This window comes from Natator depressus, chromosome 6 (genome assembly GCF_965152275.1).
Source record: "Natator depressus isolate rNatDep1 chromosome 6, rNatDep2.hap1, whole genome shotgun sequence".
NCBI classification, from domain to species: Eukaryota; Metazoa; Chordata; order Testudines; family Cheloniidae; genus Natator; species Natator depressus.
In genome coordinates, this window is record NC_134239.1 from 1005215 (window position 1) to 1029194 (window position 23980).

The 23980-nt window shown below is 57.2% G+C and overlaps 2 protein-coding genes across 2 annotated transcripts; both read left to right on the forward strand.

The window, feature by feature from the left end:
• The first annotated feature begins 379 nt into the window (after positions 1-379).
• On the forward strand, positions 380-4071 carry LOC141988397 (zymogen granule membrane protein 16-like). The gene is made up of 4 exons (XM_074954167.1): positions 380-495; positions 2274-2341; positions 2608-2735; positions 3678-4071. Exons 1-4 carry the CDS (start codon positions 380-382, stop codon positions 3975-3977), a joined length of 612 nt encoding a protein of 203 aa, XP_074810268.1. The 3' UTR covers positions 3978-4071.
• An 18526-nt stretch (positions 4072-22597) lies between these two features.
• On the forward strand, positions 22598-23597 carry LOC141989806 (zymogen granule membrane protein 16-like). The gene is given in 4 exon segments (XM_074956723.1): positions 22598-22661; positions 22858-22990; positions 23244-23320; positions 23323-23597. Coding segments are annotated over 4 exon segments (549 nt in total).
• Positions 23598-23980: the final 383 nt, after the last annotated feature.

Here is a 23980-nt window from a genome sequence, read left to right on the forward strand (position 1 = left end):
GTATAAATATTGGTGGTGACCAGCGGGCTTCAGGTAGCCCCCCTGTGCCTGAAGAGTGGGGAGAGAAATGGGAAAAGGTGGCCCGAGCAAAATTCAGACATGAAAGGGACCACTGCCGTTCAACCAGCACCGTACGGGAGAAGCCAGGCTCCGGTGACGGCTGGACCGGGCGGGCGCCTGTCAGAACAGGAGACGTGCGTGCCTGGAGGGAGAAGTCGTGGATAACACCGTCCCCAGGTTGGAAAGTCAGAGGAAGGGGGCAATGGAAGAGTTCACAGAGCACAATCAGAGACGGGAGCTGGGACTCGAACGCAGGGGAGTGAAGAAAAAAGAATTTCAACGTGAAAACCGAGCCTGAGCCGGTTCACACTGAGAACGGATGCGTGAAGACACGGAGTTGCCCCAAACCAGTTCAAGGGCCCTCCCGCCAGCCACTGGGCATGCAGACGACAGCGACAGGCCCTGGGGGGACAAATGCAGGTTTGGCAAGAACAGGTAACTCCCCCCACGTGGGTTGTGCCCACGGCTAACGGATGCCCCCCCCAAGTGCTGATTTCGCAGCCTCCCCCGAGAAAAGTCAGGGGGGCTCTCGGCTGGGCCGTTGGTCACGGGGCCAGCGGGGCCGTTACACCGCAAGGGACTGATATCCATCCGTCTGGGTCTGGCGCAAGCGATGGGTATCAGCGCTGGGAGCAGTGATGGGCGGGGTGGGCAGGGGGGCGGGCGCTGAGCCGGTGATAACTGGGGGGTCAGCGCCCCGTGGGCACACGCCTGGGCACGTCTGCACACAGGGGTACCCAGCTCCCGCCCCAGGGCTCCTCGCACGCTTCCCCCTGGTGCCAGCGGCTCGGCGGCCCCCAGGGCTTCGCCCCTCGCTGGGTTTCGTCCCTGGCTCTTCGCCCTGCTCGCGTGAGTCCGCCGGGGGGGAGCCTCTGGCCAGCTCGCGGGGGTGGGGGGTTCCCCCTCCCAGGGTGCAGGCTGCCTCCAGCGCCCTCCCGGCCACGTCTCCGGGTGGGGGGCGCTTGGGGACCTTTTTGCCGGCAGCCGCAGGCTGCCCTGTCCCGGAGCCACCGGCCTTTCCCTGCCTGGTTCCCGGCCCCTGTCCCGGAGCCGCCCGGCCTTTCCCTGCCCGGTTCCCGGCCCCTGTCCTGCCCGGTTCCCGGCCCCTGTCCCGGAGCCGCCGGCCTTTCCCTGCCTGGTTCCCGGCCCCTGTCCCGGAGCCGCCCGGCCTTTCCCTGCCCGGTTCCTGGCCCCTGTCCCGGAGCCTCCCGGCCTTTCCCTGCCCGGTTCCTGGCCCCTGTCCCGGAGCCGCTGGCCTTTCCCTGCCCGGTTCCCGGCCCCTGTCCCGGAGCCGCCCGGCCTTTCCCTGCCCGGTTCCCGGCCCCTGTCCCGGAGCCGCCCGGCCTTTCCCTGCCCGGTTCCCGGCCCCTGTCCCGGAGCCGCCCGGCCTTTCCCTGCCCGGTTCCCGGCCCCTGTCCCGGAGCCTCCCGGCCTTTCCCTGCCCGGTTCCCGGCCCCTGTCCCGGAGCCGCCCGGCCTTTCCCTGCCCGGTTCCCGGCCCCTGTCCCGGAGCCGCCCGGCCTTTCCCTGCCCGGTTCCCGGCCCCTGTCCCGGAGCCGCCGGCCTTTCCCTGCCCGGTTCCCGGCCCCTGTCCCGGAGCCGCCCGGCCTTTCCCTGCCCGGTTCCCGGCCCCTGTCCCGGAGCCTCCCGGCCTTTCCCTGCCCGGTTCCCGGCCCCTGTCCCGGAGCCTCCCGGCCTTTCCCTGCCCGGTTCCCGGCCCCTGTCCCGGAGCCGCCCGGCCTTTCCCTGCCCGGTTCCCGGCCCCTGTCCCGGAGCCGCCCGGCCTTTCCCTGCCCGGTTCCCGGCCCCTGTCCCGGAGCCGCCCGGCCTTTCCCTGCCCGGTTCCCGTCCCCTATCCCGGAGCCGCCCGGCCTTTCCCTGCCCGGTTCCCGGCCCCTGTCCCGGAGCTGCCCGGCCTTTCCCTGCCCTGTTCCCGGCCCCTGTCCCGGAGCCGCCCGGCCTTTCCCTGCCCGGTTCCCGGCCCCTGTCCCGGAGCCTCCCGGCCTTTCCCTGCCCGGTTCCCAGCCGCCCGCCTGGCTTTGCCCTCAGCCGGGAGCTGGCACCGGGTAACGGGCCCCTTCTCAGCCTCGGGCATCCGCCAGCACCCACCCCGGGGTGTGGGGGGACACCGCCTGGGGCACCCCTGGGAGGGCTGCAGGCCCCAGGGCGGGGGTGAGATGCGGGGCGCTCAGCCTCTCGCCGGCTCCCACACAGGATGCTGCTCCTGCAAATCCTCGGCGTGACCCTCCTGCTCCTGGCTCAGTCGGCCGGGGAACAGGGACGTAAGTAGAACGAGCCCCCCACGCTGCCGGTGCCCCTCGCTCCCGACCCGCAGCCCCCCGCCTTGCCGGTGCCCCTCGCTTCCGACCCGCAGCCCCCCGCCCTGCCGGAGCCCCTCGCTCCCGACCCGCAGCCCCCCCCCAGCCCTGCCGGTGCCCCTCACTCCCGACCAGCAGCCCCTCCCGATTCAGTGTATGAATCTGGCTCTGATCCAGTTTCACTCTGTCTTTCTCTTGCTCCCTCGTTCCAGGCCAGCGCTGACACTCATATTCCGGGGAGTTCGGCTCGGCCTCAGGGACCCCGTTTTCCTACTCGGGGCCGGACCGATGGGGCCCCATCACGGCTTTACGGATCTGGGAGCATTGTAACAGCTACATCAGTGGGTGCGTGGCGGGGGCGAGATGGGGGGAGGGTCGGCGGGTTTGTGGGGCAGTTAGGGGAGAGAGGGATTGGGGGGAGGGTCGGCGGGTTTGGGGGGCAGCGAGGGGAGAGAGGGATTGGGGGGAGGGTCGGCGGGTTTGGGGGGCAGCGAGGGGAGAGAGGGATTGGGGGGAGGGTCGGCGGGTTTGGGGGCAGCGAGGGGAGAGAGGGATTGGGGGGAGGGTCGGTGGTTTTGGGGGGCAGCGAGGGGAGAGAGGGATTGGGGGGAGGGTCGGCGGGTTTGGGGGGCAGCGAGGGGAGAGAGGGATTGGGGGGAAGTTCGGCGGGTTTGGGGGCAGCGAGGGGAGAGAGGGATTGGGGGGAAGTTCGGCGGGTTTGGGGGCAGCGAGGGGAGAGAGGGATTGGGGGAGGGTTGATGGGTTTGGGGGGCAGCGAGGGGAGAGAGGGATTGGGGGGAGGGTCGGCGGGTTTGGGGGGCAGCGAGGGGAGAGAGGGATTGGGGGGAGGGTCGGCGGGTTTGGGGGCAGCGAGGGGAGAGAGGGATTGGGGGGAGGGTCGGTGGTTTTGGGGGGCAGCGAGGGGAGAGAGGGATTGGGGGAGGGTTGGTGGGTTTGGGGGGCAGCGAGGGGAGAGAGGGATTGGGGGGAGGGTCGGCGGGTTTGGGGGGCAGCGAGGGGAGAGAGGGATTGGGGGGAGGGTCAGCGGGTTTGTGGGGCAGCGAGGGGAGAGAGGGATTGGGGGGAGGGTCTGTCGGTTTGGGGGGCAGCGAGGGGAGAGAGGGATTGGGGGGAAGTTCGGCGGGTTTGGGGGCAGCGAGGGGAGAGAGGGATTGGGGGGAGGGTCGGTGGTTTTGGGGGGCAGCGAGGGGAGAGAGGGATTGGGGGAAGGGTTGGTGGCTTTGGGGGGCTCTACCCAGATATTGGGGGGCTGCTCTCACCCCTCTCCCCTGCCCCCCAGCATCCAGCTCCAGTTTGGGCAGAGGTGTACGGGGCCAAGACCCAGGCAGAGCTCGAGGTGACCCTGCTCCCCAATGAGCGGATCACGCAGGTCTCGGGCAAACAGTACACCTACATCTACCAGCTCATCGTCTCCACCAACAAGGGGCGCATCTTCTTCTTCGGCCAGCCGTATGGCAACTCCTTCAACGCCGTCCCTCTGTCCTGCACCGAGTACCTGGCCTTCCTCACCGGGCACTACAGCGGGGGGTCCCTCACGGGCATCGCCATGCAGTGGGCCGAACCGAGGAACCAGGAGTGAGAACGCCCCGGCGGGATCCCAGTGGCAGGGAGTTCCCCAGGCTAAGGGCAGCTTTTCTCCATTTACCCTTCTTAGCTTGCAGTCCACAGATCATGAAGCCAATTCCTTACTAGAAGTAGCAGCTGATGAATTAGCAGTGAGGGGGGTGAGGGATTGGGGGGAGGGTCGGTGGGTTTGGGGGCAGCGAGGGGAGAGAGGGATTGGGGGGAGGGTCGGTGGGTTTGGAGGACAGTGAGGGGAGAGAGGGATTGGGGGGAGGGTCGGTGGGTTTGGGGGGCAGCGAGGGGAGAGAGGGTTATATGATCTCATGAAATTAACAAGCAGCAAAATCAAGTGGCAGGAAGTTCCACAGGTAACCCCTATCGCGGTGTGTTTACCTCCTTGTACCCTCCCCTTAGGGCACTGTGATACCAATGCTTTTCCATAATTAGTTGCTGATTAATTGCAGCCTGTTTGTGCTAGCGAGGTGCTAATTAAAACCCTAAAGCATGAAACGCTGCTCTCCGGTGTCTTGGATTCTCAGCCGTTGTCGTTGTGGGCTGTTTATTCTGTCAGGCATGGGTCTTTTCTCACGACCCCAAATTGCCGAGCTGGGCACCGGGCCTAGCTGGGGGACAAAAGAAGGAGGGGTCACCTGATCTGACGAGAGGGGGGCCACAGAGAGGGACCCAGGTGATCCCACCACCTCCCCCGGCTGGATCCCGGCCCAAGGCTGCTGAGCGGGGCCTTGCCGTGGGGCTGAGCAGGTGGGAACTCTGGGTACCGAAGCCCAGATCTGGTTGAACACCGGTTCGTCTGGGATGGGGACGGGGTTAGTATCACACCTTCGGCCCGGCGGTCGCAGGTACACGAAGACCCGTTAGACCCGGGCGAGGGGCGCGAACGAGCCAGGAGCCGCCCCGGGGAACTGCTTGGAGCCCCCAACGGCTGCTGGCTCTGGGAGCCGGGTGGGCGACTCTTCCCGCCCATCCGGCAGGCAGCTGGCTCCCACCCTCGTTCGGCTGCCCGGAGCCTGGCCCTGCGGCGGGGCCCCATTCCCGACACACACGTCGGGGATTTTCCCTTCGCCCAAACCGGGCAACTTCCCTGGCCTGTCTCTGCAACCCAGCCAAAACCCACGCCCGGGGGCTCCCCAGACAAAGGGAGACGTCTCCCTAGGCAGCCCAAATGAACCCGCCTCGACCCCGGGTCCCACCCCTGGGCTAACGCGCCAGACCCCGCTGTCCTTCGCCGGGAGGAGGGAGGTTGAAGGCTGGGTCGGCCTCGGGCCCTGTCCCGCCCTGCTGAGTGCTGAGCAACAAGGAGGAAAGTTGGCTCAAGACACAGCTCCGGACAAACACGATCTCTGTTGCTTGCGGGCAAAGCATGGGGGCGCTGTCCAGGAGCCGCTGGGGGACACGGCCCAGGAGGAGAACAGTTGCCAGGCCGGGTGCTGAGAAACCCGCGGATTTTTGGGAGGGTTAAAAATCCTGAAATGGGGCAGGAAAACTTCTGACCTCCCGGTGAAAGTCCATGAGCGTTGGGGCAAACCCCGGGAGGGCTGAAGCAACACGTCTTCGGGGAGATTCCCGAGGCCCCTTCAGCCCAACCACGCCGTCAGCCTGTGAAACGCCGGGGTCTTTTATTGACCTTCAGGGTTCTGGAAAGGCTGGAGTAACAGGGTGTGACTCCGGATTGACCCTGGGGGAGCTGAGAGCAGAACCCGGCCCTGACCCCGCTGCTGTCAGGAGTGACTCTGGATTGACCCTGGGGGAGCTGAGATCAGAACCCGGCCTTGGCCCCATTGCAGTCAGGGGTGACTCCGGATTTAGCAGCAATATTAAGCCCTTTCTCCACCTCTCATGGGCCCCAGTCCCTAGCAGAGACACGGACGCACAAGGAAGCTGATTTAAGGAGCTGGGGTTATTCTGTGCTGGGAGCAGCTGGATGGTGGTGGTGGGGGACCCAGGAGTCCTGGGTTCTCTCCCCAGCTCTGGGAGGGGAGCGGGGTCCTTCACCCTGGTGCATCTCACACAGAAGTGTGGGTTTGTGTGGAGGTGGGGGGTTGTATCCCGTATGGTGGGAGAGGAGACAGTGTGGGGTGTATCCCTCATGTGGGAAGGGGGGGCAGGGAGGCTTTTCCCCCATTATGGGGTGGCTGGGGGGCGAGTGTCCCAAAGACACAAGGAAGAGAAGATTTGTGCTGGTTCCAAATTGCTGCTGATTTATTGACACCGACTCTGTCGGGACATAAATGTCGGTGGGAGGGGGGTTAATATTTGGGGGGCCTGGGACCCCCGGCAAGGGGGGAGGTTGGGGGATCCAGCTGATCCGGCCCCAGGTCCCTGCCCCACGGTGCCCCCTGCTGAGCCCTTGCCTGCTCCCTGCAGCTGGATGGGAGCCGGCATCCCCTAGAGGGGAAAGGCCGCTCCCCATTCCCCCGCCCCCCACAGCCAGCCAGTCCCACCGTGCCCTGGGGCCAGATCAGAGCTGGCGCCCCCTGGTGGGGAAATACATTCATATTTGCTTATATATAAAAATATCTAGGGTGACCAGATGTCCCAGTTATATCAGCTCCCCCCAGAGTTCGGGGCTTTGGCTTATATAGGACCCTGTTCCCCCGCCCTGTCCCAATGGTTCACATGTGGTCTCTGCTCCCCCAGTGTCTCTGCACTCACACAAACCCAGGCAAAAAACGTCGCCATCGGTCTTTGAAATGGGCGGCTGGGCGCAGAGACCCAAACGCCTCTGAGTTGGCTTTAAGGGAGTCGCCTTTGTAGATTTTGACACGGGACCATGACCATTTGGGGTTTAATGGCTGTAAAGCGCTAATGCTTTGAACCAGGGAATCAGTGTCTGGCCCCTTTGTGGCCCTCAGGCAGCGGTGAACAAGGAAATGGATCCAAATAAACCTTGATATTGTCTGTCCAAAGTGTATGAGGCTCGGCACTGCGTCCTGCTCAGCCTGGCTGTGTCGCTGTATGGAGCCTCGGGGTGTGTAACGCGGCTTCCAGCCAAAAAAAGCTAACCCTGCCCCCAAAGTGTGTGTGTGTTGGGGGAGGGAGATTAGGGGTGCAGGACGCCTGGGTCCCACCTCACCTTGGCCCTGTGGGGAGGGAGATTGGGGTGCAGGACACCTGGGTCCCACCTCATGTTGGCACCCGGGGGGTGTGACAAAGTGGGACTGTTCTCAATGTTTCCTCTGAATAGTGTGGGTGTGCCTCAGTTTCCCCTAGGCAGTTCTTAAGTTTCTAGGTGGTGGGATAAGGGTGTATGATCATTGTAGAGCCCTAGAGGGCAGGTGTGTGCAGGGGTCTGGACACAGAGAATGGCCAACACCCTGTTTCCTGGCACTTGATGGCCTGGGCCCTTCCCCCCTGCAAGGTGAGAGCTAAAGGGTTGGAGAACAAAGGGATCAGGTGACCTGCTGGCCCGGGAAAGGGACAAAGCCCAGAGGAGGGAGTTTCAGTTTGGGGCTGGCTGGGACATGGAGTGAAGGGCAGACGTGGTTGTCTGGCTCACTGCCCCCCAAAATGGACCCAGCTGAGGGGTCCCGTTCTCTGCACCTACAAGCTCTGTTTTAGACCATGTTCCTGACATCTAATAAACCTGCTGTGTTACTGGCTGGCTGAGAGTCACGTCTGACTGCGGAGTTGGGGGGCAGGACCCTCTGGCTTCCCCAGGAGCCTGCCTGGGCGGACTCGCTGTGGGAAGCGCACGGAGGGGCAGAGGATGCTGAATGCTCCGAGGTCAGACCCAGGAAGGTGGAGCCGGGTGAGCTGTGTGTCCTGCAGACAGGCTGCTCCCAGAGAGGAGACTTCACCAGAGTCCTGCCTGGCTTCGTAGGGAGCAGTTCCAGAGCATCGCCCAGGGACTCCATGACAACTGGTGGCAGAGGTGGGATCTACTGCACCCCATGGACGGCGCTTCCTGCAGTAAGTGACTGGGGAGCAGTAAAACGAAGGGGGATTGACGGGGACCAGGCGTGCTGAAGATTCAGAGAGAGACAGTTTCAGGGGGCGGTTAACCCCTGGGAGTGTGTGACCAGAGAGAAGGACTTTTGCAGTAACAGGGTCCCCCGGGGGACTGCAGCGAGCGGTCCCAGGGGCGGAGGAGTCTGCAGCTCGACCCTGGCAAAGAGGTGGTGACCTCGAGAAGGGCTGGCACACTAGGGGTTCTCCCTGGAAACCGTGGGGAGCTGAGAGCAGACGGGCCTGTGAGTCCACAACAACTTGGGAAGAGCGGAGTGATGGCCTGTCACCATCTCCTTAAGAAGGACATTGTAACCCTGTGCAGAAAGAGAGCGTTGAGCATTGGAAAGTTCACCAAAGCACAGTTCATAGTGCAGCTGGAGGAGGATGACCGCTCTAAGGAACAGATTCCTGACCCCAAATGGGGCTATAGCAGGATCTGGGAGCAGCTGGAGTGGTAGCCAGGCATCCCCAAAACTCCTGTCCCCAACCAGACGAGGGTCTTCACGATCGGGTTCCCCATCGGGGGATCGGAGACGGACGGGACTGGAGCTGAGTCCCAGAGAGCAAGAGGACTGTGAGAGACAGCGAGAGCCCGAGAAAGAGCTGCAGGAGAAGCAGCAGCATGAACTGGCGGTGGTGGGGCGGAGAGGCCTAGGGGACCCCCCAGCGGTGAGTGGGGATAGACCCCGGGGGGCCAGTTCCGCAGGGAACCTCGAGACTAAGTTGCTGCCCCTGGTTAAGTGGGGGGGGGATGTGGATGCAACCTCACTGCCTTTGAGCAGGCTGGAGATTTGAACCAGGGGGACCCTGGGGAAAAGCCCCGGTGTCTAGCTCCCTTGGTGGGTCCCAAGGCCATAGACTCCATCAGCCAGATGGGTGGGGAGGTGGACAGGCTCCCACTCCTGGTCCCAACCTATATGTCTGTGTGGAGTTTCCTTGGGCCAGGCCCCTCGGACCTCCAGTGGGAGCAGAAGGTGATGGTCAATGGGGAGACATTCCTGGGGTGGCGAGATCCGGGGACAGAGAGAACTGTTGTCAGGCCCTGGGTGGTGCAGCCTCAGATGCTGAGGGGCTGTGTGAGCTGGGTGAGGGTCCTAGGGATGAAGCCCCTCGCCCTGCCTATGGCCCAGATCCCTGTGCAGACCCAGGAGGGGTGGGGCTGGCTGGTCGTTGGGGTGCTCCAGGACACCAGCTGCGAGACCCTGTTGTGGGGTGACTGTGTCTCTTTGGGACAGGATCCAGGCCCTGCTCCTGTAACGGCCGAGGGTTTGAATTTGAATCCAGGGAACCAATCGGCGGAGAGGGAAATGGTCAGTGAAAATGCAGATGACCTGGCTGGCAGCAGGGAGGAGTGGCTAGGCTCAGGCTACCTGCCTGCCTGTAACCAGACCCCCGGAGAGGGGGCTCACACTGGCTCTGATGCAGTGAGGAAAGCAGCGAGCTCGCTGCCTACCCCCACTGGGACAGCAAGGGCAGCGTTGAGCACAGTGGGAGCTGAGACCCCAGCTGAGTGGGGGGAGACACAGGCAGGGCAGGGATCTGTTGGGAGTGGCAAGGTGCTTGGTAAGGAAAGTCTGGATGAGCCTAGGCAGCCTTGTGATCTGATGGCTGTGTCTAGTCAGCAGGGTGGGAAGGCCAGGAGAGTGGAAGATGAGTGTCCCTGGACCTTACCTGTTAGCTGGGTGGAGAATTGGGACAGGGAAGGAAACGTGTCTGTGTCTGTCACGGGTATTGACTTGCCTGTGGAGGGAGCTACCCTGATCTCCAAGCAGTTGTCTGTGACCAGCCCTGTGTGCTGGGACCAGGGGAATGAGATCCCAAGCTGTGTGTCTGGGAAAGGAGAAAGTGTGTCCGGCTCTTCTTTGTCTGTGGAGCAGACAGAAGGGGCCTTTCAGCCTGTGCTGGTTGAGGGTAGTGCAGTTGTCTCAGAGCTGGTTCTGGATTCAGCTGAAGCCCAGGAAGGGAAGGGTCCTAAGTTTGTGTCTGCTCGGGAGAATGGCGCTGTAACTAGGTCGCATCCAGTTAGTGTCTATGTAAAATCCCAGAGCGCAGACAATTCTGGTGCTTATATTTTGCCTGTTGCTAGTGTGTTATTGGGAAAGGGTGGAGCAACTCTGTCTAATCAGGGTGAGATCCTAGCCAGGGCACAAGGAGAGCATGAAGATGATTTGATTCTGTTACCTACTGAGGGTGTGGAAACCTGTAACAAGAAGGAAAAGATTCCTGAACATGTGTGTGGCAAAGGGAAGGAGAAGGCTTCTGACCTTTTATCTAGGAAGTCTGTCAGTTTGCCTGAAAGGGGATTGTGGAGGAATCCGCCTGATGGGCCAGAGGTAATTCTGGATGTAAGGGAGACCCAGAAAGAGTCTGCTGTTGCTCAGGAAAGTGTTCCTCTAGAGCAAGCCCTAGGTGAAGAGGGTAAGGGCAGAATTTCTGTGAGGGGTGAATTGTTGCATAGAAAAGCCCTAGGGAAAGGAATCCTCATGGAGTCTTTGCAAGCAGTTTCCTGCAACTGAAGGGTGTGAAAGTGATTTAATCAAGAGAGTTTCAGTTCCTAACAGCCAGAAATTTTCTGTTGTGAATGGATCCACTGACTGTCCTGTTGAAAGACCCAGTGTGGAGAGCTTTGAGAAGGTCTCAGATGGAGTGGAAGCTGTTAAGAAAGTGAAACAGTCCTATAACCAAGTGGCTGTGTTTGGCCAGCTTGTTGGGGAGACAAGGTTGTTGAGAAAGGGATGTCTCCATGCTGGTTCTGTAAGTGAACAGTATGTGACCCAGGTCAAGATGGGGGCTCTTAACCAAGAGAGCCCGAATTGCAGCCCTCCAGACTGGAGCGCTGGGAGAAGACCCGATCCCAGTTTGACCCCCTGGGGTTTTGGGGTGGCCAAAGGGCACGGGTTGCATAAACCTTCCCACGTGCGGCCTGCGAGTGCTATCGACCACCCCCGACCTAAGGGAGGGCGTAAAACTGGAAGGGCCTGGTGTAACTCCTACCAAGGAATGGGAGAGATGCTGGGGCATCCATGGGAACGTGGGTGGCTTCGAGGGGCCGCGGCCCAGCGCCGAGCGAGGGGTCCCTGCATAAACCATTGTTATCAGATTAAGAAGAGGAATATTTGCAAGGGTCCTTAGGGGGAATTAGAGGGGGAGGTTCTGGGAATTGTAGCAAAGGATTGTGGGTAAGTAGGTCAGATCCGCTTTTTCATGACCAAGGATCGGGGACATCACAGCCTCACTTCTGACCTAGGCATTTGCCTTCTCGTCTACCCAGCAGACAGGCAAGACCCTTCCTTTGGGTCAGCTGCCTCAGTTTCCCAGTCATGTTTCACACCTGATTCCACACACGCCCTCGTGGGGTGGCCCAAACACCCCTGGGTGCCGCTTGTACGCACAATACAAACGCCAGCGTAGACGCGACCAGCTGTATCCTGCGTCCTAACAACAACACAGGTCTGAGGACCGGCTGGACGCTCTCACCAGGGCCCCGGCCCCGGAGGTGCCTCCCTTAATGGCCGGACGGTAGACGGGGGGGAGGAAAAAGCTCCCACGAACAAACCTCTAAACCCCCTGTCTCTTGAGACGCGGTAACAGACGTCACTGCTAGTCACCGGCCCTTCGCGAAGGCTGGATGGGCAGCTAGGCCTGGACCCTGGTTTCTTGCTCAGTTGGGACAAGATTCATGGTTGCGCCTTTTTGTCCCCGTTGATTTCTTATCCTGCTTTGCCGTATTTCTTCCCAGTGCCTGGACTCAGTGCCTCAGACCCAGACTTTACTGCCCCGGGGCCCGATTATCCAGATTGCCATCACCGCAACCCTACCCCCAAAGCAGGTGAACGCTGGCACTCCAAGCGTCGCTGCAAACATCACCGAAATGACGCTGGGGGTGGGGGTGGGGGTCACGCGGTCAGGCCCCATTGCTGGTGCACCTCGCCAGGCTCAGTTTAAACCCACGGTTCACTTTCCCTTAGGCTCGGCGCCGGCTGCTAGGCCCGCAGCTCCTAAGTGCCTAACTCCAGTTAGAAAATAGTATTTAAACTTCGTAAATCCGGGCGTCTAGGCGGGGCTGGGCCAGGAGTCCTGGGTTCTCTCCCCAGCTCTGGGAGAGGAGTGGGGTCTGGTGGGTTAGAGCCGGGGCAGGGGGGCGGGGCTGGGAGCTAGGACTCCTGGGTTCTCTCCCAGCTCTGAGAGGGGAGTGGGGGCTAGTGGATCAGAGTTAACTCTGTGACCCAAAGAAAATAGATTTCCTCAGCGCTCTTGGCAGCCCAAACACAAGGAGGTTTTCCCTGTGGGATTTTTGCCACCCACAGAAGCCATCTGGAGACCCCCCTCAATGTCCTTAACCTGCCTGTGGGTCGGAGATGGGAGTCTGGCAGCTGGGAGCGGTTACATAGGAAAAGGAGGTGAGAAAGTTGGATTAAGAGACAGCCAAAGACAAATACAGTCTATGTATCTGCTGGCAGATCACTTGGGAACTGCCCATGATACACAAGGAACCATGAACCTGCCCCAGCCTGGGATCCTTAAATGTTGAGAAATCACTAGGCTGGACCCCAAAAAGCCCTGAGAGTTGGCTGAAAAGCCTGAGATTTTCTTTACTAAGCAGGAGATTTTAAAAAATGTTTTTTATTTGCCTTCGGTGTTGTGTGAGGGCAGGAGTCACCTGTGAGCATACAGGGTTTACTCCGGGGAATCTGAGATCAAAATCCAGCCCCAGTGTAGATGGGTTCAGGGCTGAATTCTGATCTTAGGTCCCCTGGGGTCAATCCGGAGTCACCCCTGGCCCTGACTGCCGTTGGGTGAGAGACGGATTCTGATCTCCGCTCCCCCTTTTCCATTCTTCGCGTTTGGCACAATCGGCCTTTGCACCCAGACAGAGCCAGAGTTGCCCTTTGTGTTGTCTGCGACTCAGGCGGACCAGACATTGCCGTGTTGTGGCTGCGAGGTGGAGAAATCAGACGCCCCTGTGCGGGGCCTAAGACCCAGACACCACAACCGTTGCTTTGTTGTGTCTGCGACCCCGACAACACGGTGTTTCCCCTTGGGCTCTCTGAGACCCAAACAAAACCAGTCCTTCCTCGATCCTTGGCAAACCCAAAGCAACGTGGATTTCCCCATGGCAAGTGGCTTCGAACCTGTCGCCTGGCCACTGGCCTCTTTAAGGTCAGGTTCACCTGGGACGGGTTAGCTGCCTGATGGGGGCCTTTGGAAAAGACCCAGCTGGCAGCTAAGCAAAGGGGAGCAGACAGGTGCTGGAGGAAGCTGCGTGAGAGCGGAGAGAGATTTTATGGGAGCTGCTGGAGGAAACTGGCCGGAGCTGGGAAACCCAGCAGGGAGTAGAAAGACTCGGAGTGGGACAATTTCCCTTTCCCAGGCAGGTGAGGCAACCGTGGGTCTGAGCCGGGGTGGAGGAGAGGGGCAATGCAGGGTCTGAATGGTAAACTGAGGCAGGACATGCCTGTCTCACTGTGGGAGGGCGCCCGCTGCAGGGGTCAGCCGGAAACAAAGCCACCTTTCCCCTGTGTTCTCCGTACCCCAAAGGAAGTGGGGGCACTGAGGGGGGCCAGGCCAACCCAAACAAGCTGAGTAACAGCTGGCAGCTGGGAGCAGTTTCTCAAAAAAAGGAGGTGAAGAAGTTGGGTTAATAGATAACAAAAAACAAACACAATCCCCCTCTGCTGGCAAATAACCTAGGAACTGCCCAGGGCACACACAGAACCAGGAACTGCCCCAGCCTGTGATTCCTAAGTGCCGAATAATCACTGACCCAGGCCCCGAAAAGGCCGGAGATTCGGTTGACAATCCTGAGATTTCAGTTACGAACCAGGAGACTTTTTAAAAAACGGTCTTTTTATTTGCCTGCTGGGTTGTGTGAGGGCCGGGGTCACCTGAGAGAATTCAGGATTTACTCCGGGGAGCTGAGATCAGAATCCGGCCCCAGTGTAGACGGGGTCAGGGCTGAATTCTGATCTCAGCTCCCCCGGGTTCAATCCGGAGTCACCCCCTGACTGCCGTGGGGTGAGAGACGGATTCTGAGCTCAGTTCCCCTTTCTCCATTCATTGCGTTTGGCACAATCGCCACGGATGAGTTCCAATAATATAATCCGTAACAAGAACTTCCGCTGGCAGTCTGGCAGGGTGCGGGGTTGGAGTTTTTGGCTGGAGGATTTCCTGGGAAACCCTCCAGCTCCCGGGAAGATGCGTTAGGCCACATGATGCGCATATCAGCACCTATAGACACAGGCCATGCAGATTAATTCTTCAGCCAGCTAATCCCACTCACGTCTGTGCTGGTGTGTGTGAAAAACTAATTTATAATCCATTAATGACTGGGCTGGTGAGGCCCCACGCTCCTCTTCATGGTGTTTCACTCCTTGTCTCTGTGGGGCGATAACTGGTGAACGCCACTCTTACACCCCCATTTGGTTTTAATACGCCGTTAATATTAATTATCACATTGCTAGTGTATTGTCATAATGCACTGGTCATTAATAGTTTTATTATTAAATTTCTCTCATTACTTGATCAACCACTATTTTTATTACTTATTAATATTGTTCCTAAGCATTTGTGATCTAGTATTTTACTGCTGCATAATATATTTATTTCTTATTACATAGTTTTCGTTATTAAGATATTTTTATATATAAAAAGAACAGGAGGACTTGTGGCACCTTAGAGACTAACCAATTTATTTGAGCCTAAGCTTTTGTGAGCTACAGCTCACTTCATCGATGAGACTCTTCCCCAGTCTCACCCGGGGGCGGGGGGGGGGCATTGCTGTGGTGGGACCAACAATCTCGACTGAAGCTGTCCCCCATGAGCCCTGAGATGGAGGCTGTAATGGGGTGGGCCTGACTTATAGGAACATAAACCAGACATGAGATGTGGCTGTTTCCGGAGTGAAGCAGCTGTTTCGACAGGTGCTAAGTCTCACCCTAAATTTCAGTGGCAGGAGCTGAGACTGGAGCAAGGGAACCGCTTTATCTCCCAGAGCAAACAATGGGGGGATAGCTCAGTGGTTTGAGCATTAGCCTGCTAAACCCAAGGTTATGAATTCAATCCTTGAGGGGGGCCATTTAGGGATCTGGGGCAAAATTTGGGGATTGGTCCTGCTTTGAGCAGGGGGTTGGATTAGATGACCTCCTGAGGTCCCTTCCAACCCTGATATTCTATGATTCTATGAATGGAACTGAAGTGCTGAAGATACAGATGTCAAGTAAAATCCTCCTTATATCAGTTTCCACCTGTACATACCCACGCTGGAGGCAGGTGCCACGCATCCCTGATTTACCCTGGCATCTGCACACGCCAGCTCCCGTTGTTCCCAGCCCGGCCTCTGTGCCCCTAGGGAGGGAGCTCGGCCGACAAGGGGCGTTTGTGCCACTCCTGTTTGACTAGCCCGATAGCTCCTGGAGAGCAGTCGCCAAAAGGCTTGCAGGTGGGTGGGAAGCGTTGGCTGCAGGTGCCTGGAGCCAAACAACCACATTTGCTGCCACAAACATCCCTGGCCTGTCTTTGAAACCCAGAACCTGGAGTTTTTACGGCTGCATCCCGAAGCAAATAGACTCTGCCCCACATTCGGTCCGATTCCCCTTCGGTTCTTACTCTGGCCCTCAGGCCCGGGGTGTCTGGGCGCTGTCCCCAGACTCCACACGCGGTGGGGTCTCATGTCCTCTCCCCAGTGCGAGGCGCGTGTGCATTGCAGGGCCTTGTTTTGGTAGGGTTTATTTGATGTGAAGACATGTCAAAGGAAGGCGTCTGGTGCTGGAAGTGGACAGTCCTGAGTTCCAGGGGGAGTTTATTCAACAGTCGCAGACCAGATGCGGAGAACGTGTTTTGGGTATGACCTGGACACAACAGACAATGCCGTGTTGTGTCCACGGCCCAGATAAAACAAACTTTCCCGGGTGGTTTTTTCAATCCCCAAACCCCCAAACAAAGACACTTTCCCCACACCCAAAACAAAACAGAATTTCTTTGGGGGTCTTTGCAACCCTTTGTGTTGTCTGGAACCCAGAAGAATCAGAGGTTGTGTTGTTGCGGGTGTGACACAAACAAAACAGTTGGGAGAGAGATCTGGTGCAAGCTGTTGGGAGAAAACTGGCTGGAGCTGGGGAACCCAGCATTCAAATTAAAGGGCAATTACATTACCCTGAATAAAAGGATGGTAATTCATGGCAATCAACATGGGTTTGTGGGAAATAGATCCTGTCAAACGAACTCGATATCTTTTTGCGATGAGCTTACAAGTCTGGTTGATAAAGGTAATAGGGTGGACGTACTATACTTAGACGTCTGTAAGGTGTTTGGGACCACACAACATTTTGACTAAAAAACTTAGACAATATAAAGTTAACACAGCACACACTAAATGGATTAAAAACTGGCTAACTGATAGATCTCGAAATGTAACTGTAAGTGGGGAATCGTCAGCAAGTGGTTGTGTTCCCAGCGGGGTCCCACAGGGATTGGTTCTTGGCCCTATGCTATTTAACATTTTTATCAGTGACCTGGGAGAAAACACGAAATCATCCCTGATAGAGTTTGCAGATGGCACAAAAATCAGGGGAGGAGTCAATAATGAAGAGGACACATCATTGATTCAGAGCGATCTGGATCACTGTGTAAACTGGGCGCGAGCAAACACTGTGTGTTTTAATGTCAATGTGTCCATCTAGGAACCAAGAATGTCGGCCAAACTTACAGGCTGGGGGACTCTAACCTGAGAAACGGGGACTCGGAAAACCATCTGGGGACCATGGTGGATAATCAGCTGAACAGGAGTTCCCAGTGCGACACTGTGGCCAAAAAGCTAATGCGATCCTAGGATGCAGAAACAGGGGAATCTCATGTAGGAGCAGAGAGGTTACTTTACCTCTGTATTTGGCCCTGGTGCGACCGCTGCTGGAATCCTGTGTCCAGTTCTGGTGCCCACCATTCAAGAAGGATGGTGATAAATTGTAGAGGGTTCAGAGAAGAGCCACGAGAACGATTAAAGGATTAGAAAACCTGCCTGATAGTGAGAGACTCAAGGAGCTTGATTTAGTTAGCTTCACAAAGAGAAGGTGAAGCGGTGACTTGCTCCCGCTCTGTACGTACCTACGTGGGGAACAGATATTTGACGCTGGGTGCTCCAGTATCTTGCAGAAAAAGGTCTACCATGCTCTGATGGCCAGAACTCGAACCTCGATCGATTTGGACTGGAAATAAAGGATACATTTCTCACGGGGAGAGTTATTAACCAGCGGAGCAATGCGCAGGGTCACAGCGGGTTCTCCGTCGCTGGAAATTTGTGAATCAGGATGGAACATTTCGTGGGAAGCTCTGCTCCAGGAATTCTTCTGGGGACGTGGTGTGGCCCATGTCACACCGGAGGTCAGATGAGATGATCACGATGTTCTCTTCGGGCCTTGGAGCCCAGCTGGGGGGTAGAAAGCTCCTGCAGAGGCCCCAAGGTGAAGGGGAAGAAGCAGCCGAGTCCGGGCTGGCAGAGACCAGGAAAATGAGAGTTGTTTCTGCAGGGATCTGACCACAGGCGAAGGGGTCTAGGGGCGATGCATTGGAAACAGCCCTTGGGCAGGAGCCCCGAGTTAAGGGCGGCAGACGAGGAGTTGCAAGAAGCCTGGAGTGTTGCCGACACTCAGGCCTGGAAATGTGCCACGTTTGAACCTGTCTTGCTTTGGGGTGTCTGAGACGCCCGGGCGGGACTCGGGGTCTCTGCATCGGGGCCAGAAACGGCTGCGTTCGAACCCATCACTGTGTGTTTCCTGAGACTTAACTCACTCCGCAGGATTTGCAGAAGGTTGGCATGCGAACGAATCAGCGATGCTCGGCAGCTGGGCGGGAACGGGGCTTGGAGAGGGACACTCTCCCTTTGCCACCCAGTGAAGCGACTGCGCTGTGGCAGAGAAGAGGAGAAAGGGGGAGGGTCTGAATGGTAAACTGAGGCAGGTTCTGCCTATTGCACTGTGGGAGGGCACCCCTGTCACGGAGTCCCCGGGCGATGCTCTGGACCTGCTCCCTACGAAGTCAGGCAGGACTCTGGGGAAGTCTCCTCTCTGGGAGCAGCCTGTCTGCAGGACACACAGCTCACACAGCTTCCACCTTCCTGGGTCTGACCTCGGAGCATTCAGCCTCCTCTGCCCCTCCTGGCGCTTCCCACAGCCAGTCCGCCCAGGTGGGGTCCTGGGGAAGCCAGAGGGTCCTGCCCCCCAACTCCGCAGTCAGACGTGACTCTCAGCCAGCCAGTAAAACAGAAGGTTTATTAGATGACAGGAACATGGTCTAACACAGAGCTTGTAGGTGCAGAGAACAGGACCCCTCAGCCGGGTCCATTTTCATAGAATCATAGAATATCAGGGTTGGAAGGGACCTCAGGAGGTCATCTAGTCCAACCCCCTGCTCAAAGCAGGACCAATCCCCAATCAAATCATCCCAGCCAGGGCTTTGTCAAGCCTGACCTTAAAAACTTCTAAGGAAGGAGATTCTACCACCTCCCTAGGTAACGCATTCCAGTGTTTCACCACCCTCCTAGTGAAAAAGTTTTTCCTAATATCCAACCTAAACCTCCCCCACTGCAACTTGAGACCGTTACTCCTTGTCCTGTCCTCTTCTACCACTGAGAATAGTCTAGAACCATCCTCTCTGGAACCACCTCTCAGGTAGTTGAAAGCAGCTATCAAATCCCCCCTCATTCTTCTCTTCTGCAGACTAAACAATCCCAGTTCCCTCAGCCTCTCCTCACAAGTCATGTGTTCCAGACCCCTAATAATTTTTGTTGCCCTTCGCTGGACTCTCTCCAATTTATCCACATCCTTCTTGTAGTGTGGGGCCCAAAACTGGACACAGTACTCCAGATGAGGCCTCACCAATGTCAAATAGAGTGGAACGATCACGTCCCTCGATCTGCTCGCTATGCCCCTACTTATACATCACAAAATGCCATTGGCCTTCTTGGCAACAAGGGCACACTGCTGACTCATATCCAGCTTCTCGTCCACTATAACCCCTAGGTCCTTTTCCGTAGAACTGCTGCCTAGCCATTCGGTCCCTAGTTTGTAGTGGTGCATTGGGTTCTTCCGTCCTAAGTGCAGGACCCTGCACTTATCCTTATTGAACCTCATCAGCTTCCTTTTGGCCCAATCCTCCAATTTGTCTAGGTCCCTCTGTATCCTATCCCTGCCCTCCAGCATATCTACCACTCCTCCCAGTTTAGTATCATCCGCAAATTTGCTGAGAGTGCAATCCACACCATCCTCCAGATCATTTATGAAGATATTGAACAAAACCGGCCCCAGGACCGACCCCTGGGGCACTCCACTTGACACCGGCTGCCAACTAGACATGGAGCCATTGATCACTACCCGTTGAGCCCGGCAATCTAGCCAACTTTCTACCCACCTTATAGTGCATTCATCCAGCCCATACTTCTTTAACTTGCTGACAAGAATACTGTGGGAGACCGTGTCAAAAGCTTTGCTAAAGTCAAGAAACAATACATCCACTGCTTTCCCTTCATCCACAGAACCAGTAATCTCATCATAGAAGGCGATTAGATTAGTCAGGCACGACCTACCCTTGGTGAATCCATGCTGACTGTTCCTGATCACTTTCCTCTCGTGTAAGTGCTTCAGGATTGATTCCTTGAGGACCTGCTCCATGATTTTTCCGGGGACTGAGGTGAGGCTGACTGGCCTGTAGTTCCCAGGATCCTCCTTCTTCCCTTTTTTAAAGATTGGCACTACATTAGCCTTTTTCCAGTCATCTGGGACTTCCCCCGTTCGCCACGAGTTTTCAAAGATAATGGCCAATGGCTCTGCAATCACATCCGCCAATTCCTTTAGCACTCTTGGATGCAACTCGTCCGGCCCCATGGACTTGTGCACGTCCAGCTTTTCTAAATAGTCCCTAACCACCTCTATCTCCACAGAGGGCTGGCCATCTACTCCCCATGTTGTGATGCCCAGCACAGCAGTCTGGGAGCTGTCCTTGTTAGTGAAGACAGAGGCAAAAAAAGCATTGAGCACATTAGCTTTTTCCATATCCTCTGTCACTAGGTTGCCTCCCTCATTCAGTAAGGGGCCCACACTTTCCTTGGCTTTCTTCTTGTTGCCAACATACCTGAAGAAACCCTTCTTGTTACTCTTGACATCTCTTGCTAGCTGCAGCTCCAGGTGCGATTTGGCCCTCCTGATTTCATTCCTACATGCCCGAGCAATATTTTTATACTCTTCCCTGGTCATATGTCCAACCTTCCACTTCTTGTAAGCTTCTTTTTTATGTTTAAGATCCGCTAGGATTTCACCGTTAAGCCAAGCTGGTCGCCTGCCATATTTACTATTCTTTCGACTCATCGGGATGGTTTGTCCCTGTAACCTCAACAGGGATTCCTTGAAATACAGCCAGCTCTCCTGGACTCCTTTCCCCTTCATGTTAGTCCCCCAGGGGATCCTACCCATCCGCTCCCTGAGGGAGTCGAAGTCTGCTTTCCTGAAGTCCAGGGTCCGTATCCTGCTGCTTACCTTTCTTCCCTGCGTCAGGATCCTGAACTTGACCAACTCATGGTCACTGCCTCCCAGATTTCCGTCCACTTTTGCTTCCCCCACTAATTCTTCCCTGTTTGTGAGCAGCAGGTCAAGAAAAGCTCCCTACCTAGTTGGCTCGTCTAGCAGTTGCACCAGGAAATTGTCCCCTATGCTTTCCAAAAACTTCCTGGATTGTCTGTGCACCACTGTATTGCTCTCCCAGCAAATATCAGGAAAATTAAAGTCACCCATGAGAACCAGGGCGTGCGATCTAGTAGCTTCTGCGAGTTGCCGGAAGAAAGCCTCATCCACCTGGTCAGGTGGTCTATAGCAGACTCCCACCACTACATTACTCTTGTTGCTCACACTTCTAAACTTAATCCAGAGACACTCAGGTTTTTCTGCAGTTTCGTATCGGAGCTCTGAGCAGTCATACTGCTCCCTTACATACAGTGCTACTCCCCCACCTTTTCTGCCCTGCCTGTCCTTCCTGAACAGTTTATAACCATCCATGACAGTACTCCAGTCATGTGAGTTATCCCACCAAGTCTCTGTTATTCCAATCACGTCATAATTCCTTGACATCACCAGGACCTCCATTTTGGGGGGCAGTGAGCCAGACAACCATGTCTGCACTTCACTCCATGTCCCCAGCCAGCCCCAAACTGACTCCCCCTCCAGCCCCTCCTGCTCTGGGCTTTGTCCCTTTCCCGGGCCAGGAGGGCACCTGATTCCTTTGTTCTCCAACCCTTTAGCTCTCACCTTGCAGGGGGGAAGGGCCAGGCCATCAGGTGCCAGGAAACAGGGTGTCGGCCATTCTCTGTGTCCAGACCCCTGCACATACCTGCCCTCTAGGACTCTGTAACGATCATACACCCTTATCCCACCCCCTAGATACTTAAGATCTGCATAGGGGAAACTGAGGCACCCCCACACTATTCAGAGGAAACATTAAGAACAGTCCTGCTTTGTCACAGCCCCCTGCAGAGATCAGCCCTGCGACATCACCAAACCAAACAAACTTTCCCCTGGGTTCTCTGCGACCCAAGGAAAATAGATTTTCCTCCGTGCCTCTGGGAAACCAAACCCTGGGAGATTTTCCCAATGGGGCATTTGCAAGCAGTCTGGACCAAATATCGCAGCTCTGGGCTAATGCAGGAGATCCCGTGATGAGAGATGCATCATGTGATGCAGGAGATCCCCTTAGCTGGCACGTGGAGGTTTGAAGTCTATGCCCAGGCCTGCTGAGGCCATGTCCCGCTCTGGCTGATTGCAGGTGGCAGCTGGGAGCAGTTTCTTAGAACAAGAAGGTGAGAAAGTTGGATTACGATATAGCCAAAGTCAAACACAATCCACGTGTCTGCTGGCAAATCACCCAGGAACTGCCCGGGACACATGAGGAATATTAATCGCCTTGCCAGGAGATCCTTGAGAAATCACAAGTCTGGGCACTGAAGAAGCCTGCAATTTGCTTGATTGATCATGAGGTTTTTAAAAGTAAACATTTGTGTTGGTTTGCCTTCTGGGTGGCGTGAGGGCCCGGGTCACCGGGAAGAGTTCAGGCTTTGCCCTGGGGGAATTGGGAGCAGGATCTGGCCCTGCTATAAACGGAGTCAGGGCTGCCTTGGGATCTCACTCCCTCAGGGTCAATCCGGAATCCCCCCTCCGCCCCCAATGGGGTCAGGCTGGGATTCGGGTCTCAGCTCCCCCCATCTGCTCTCTGACGCGCTGCGGTGCTATTGCGTCGCATACCTGGGCTTGGCAGATGTGCAGGGTATGGATTTGTTATCTTTGGCTGGGGATTTCCTATCTTTGGCTGGGGATTTCCTGGGCACAACTCCAGGCCCCCGGGAGATGCGCCCTATGACGTGACACCCAGAGCGCTCCAGGCAGCTATATAGACAATGCCGAAGGATTCACTGGCCTCTCCAGTTCCACTCCCAGAGAGATCCAGAACCAGGTAGGGGTGGTTCTGCTTTGTTTGACACACTGGCTGGCTCAGGGGGGTGGGAAATGGGACGTGGGGCCTGTCCCCTCTAGGGGGCACCTGCTCTGATCTGGCCCCAGGGCAGGAGACTGGCTGGCTCAGGGGGTGGGGAGTCAGACTTGGGGTTCCCAGCCTGTCACTTGTGTCCCGTACAGAATGCTGCTGCAAATCCTCATCGGGACTTTTGTCCTTCTCGCAAATTCAGTCTCAGAATCTGCAGGTGAGTAGAACAAACACACAGCCCTGCCGGTGCTCCTCACTCCCGACCCACAGCCCCCTGCCAGCCCAGCCCTGGGCTCCCCGCAGCTCTGCCAGTGCCCCTCACTCCCGACCCGCAGCCCCCCCACTCATCCGCTGTATGAGCCGATCTCTGATCCCAGCTGCACCAGTTCCACTCTCTCGTTCCCGCCTTCCAGCCCAGGTCCCATTCTCCTACTCCGGGGAGTATGGCTCAAGTGTGGGGACCTTGTTCTCTTACTCTGGAGACCACCTCTGGGGCCCCATCACGGCCTTCCAGGTCTGGGAATATCCCAGCAAATTCATCAAAGCGTAAGTCCCGGGGCTGGGGGATCAGAGGGCAGCGGAAGGCACAGTGGGGCATGGAGGAGTGGAGGGTAAGTTCAGCGTCGGGGGGGTGGGAGGTCTGGGATTTGGGGAGCAGAGAGGGGGGACGGGGAGTCAGAGGCAGACACATGAGTTGGAGGAACAGAAGGGAGACTCAGTGGACAGGAAAAGGGATGGGGGTTTTGGGGTTCTACCCAGATCTTGGGGGGGCTGACTGTACCCTCTGATCTCCCCCCAGCCTCCAGTTCCAATTTGCTGGCACATGGAGCAAAACGTATCGCCCTGAGCAAGGCAAACATCACGAGGTGACCCTGTTCCGGGAGAGGAAATCATGCAGATCTCCGGGAAACACTCCACCTATGTCTACCAGCTCATCTTCTCCACCAGCCACGGGCGCACCTTCTTCTTCGGCCAGTCAGCTGGGGAGAGCTTCAACGCCGTCCCCCTGGAGCAGGGCAACGTCCTGGCCTTCGTCACCGGCCACCACAATGGGGTGGGCATCACGGGCATCAGGATGCACTGGGACATCTCCAGCTGGCAGGCTTTAAAACCCCACGCCTAGATCCCAGAGGTGGGGAATTCCTCAGGCTAATGGAGCCCATCGATTCCAGCAAAATCCTGTGGCGGGGTGTTCCCCTTGTTAACGTACCTCAGCATATGGCCTCTCCATGTGGCACTGTGGGGCTGTTTGCTTGCTGTGATTAGTGGCTGATTAATTAGAGCCAGATCGCTTGATTTACTGATGCGCTCATTAAAATGATAAACCATCAATCTCTGCTTTCTCTTTGCATCCAGAACACGAGGTATCTGTTTACATTTGGGTTCGGCCTGGGGGATGTTTCTACCTGGATCCCTCCCCCAGCACAGGGATGTGATCAGCTCTGGGGCGGAGCGCAGGGGATGTTTAGCCAGGGACGCCTTGCGCGGTGCTCAGGGACGCCTTGCGCGGTGCGGCCACCTCTGGGATGGAGCCCA

What these genes read in the sequence shown, in the direction of transcription:
- LOC141988397 (XM_074954167.1), top strand. Translation starts at nt 380, where the DNA reads ATGCGTGAAGACACGGAGTTGCCCCAAACCAGTTCAAGGGCCCTCCCG. An exon ending in TGCAGGTTTGGCAAGAACAG is followed by an intron (nt 496 to 2,273) that starts GTAACTCCCCCC and finishes GCTCCCACACAG; the next exon opens with GATGCTGCTCCTGCAAATCC. An exon ending in GTCGGCCGGGGAACAGGGAC is followed by an intron (nt 2,342 to 2,607) that starts GTAAGTAGAACG and finishes GCTGACACTCAT; the next exon opens with ATTCCGGGGAGTTCGGCTCG.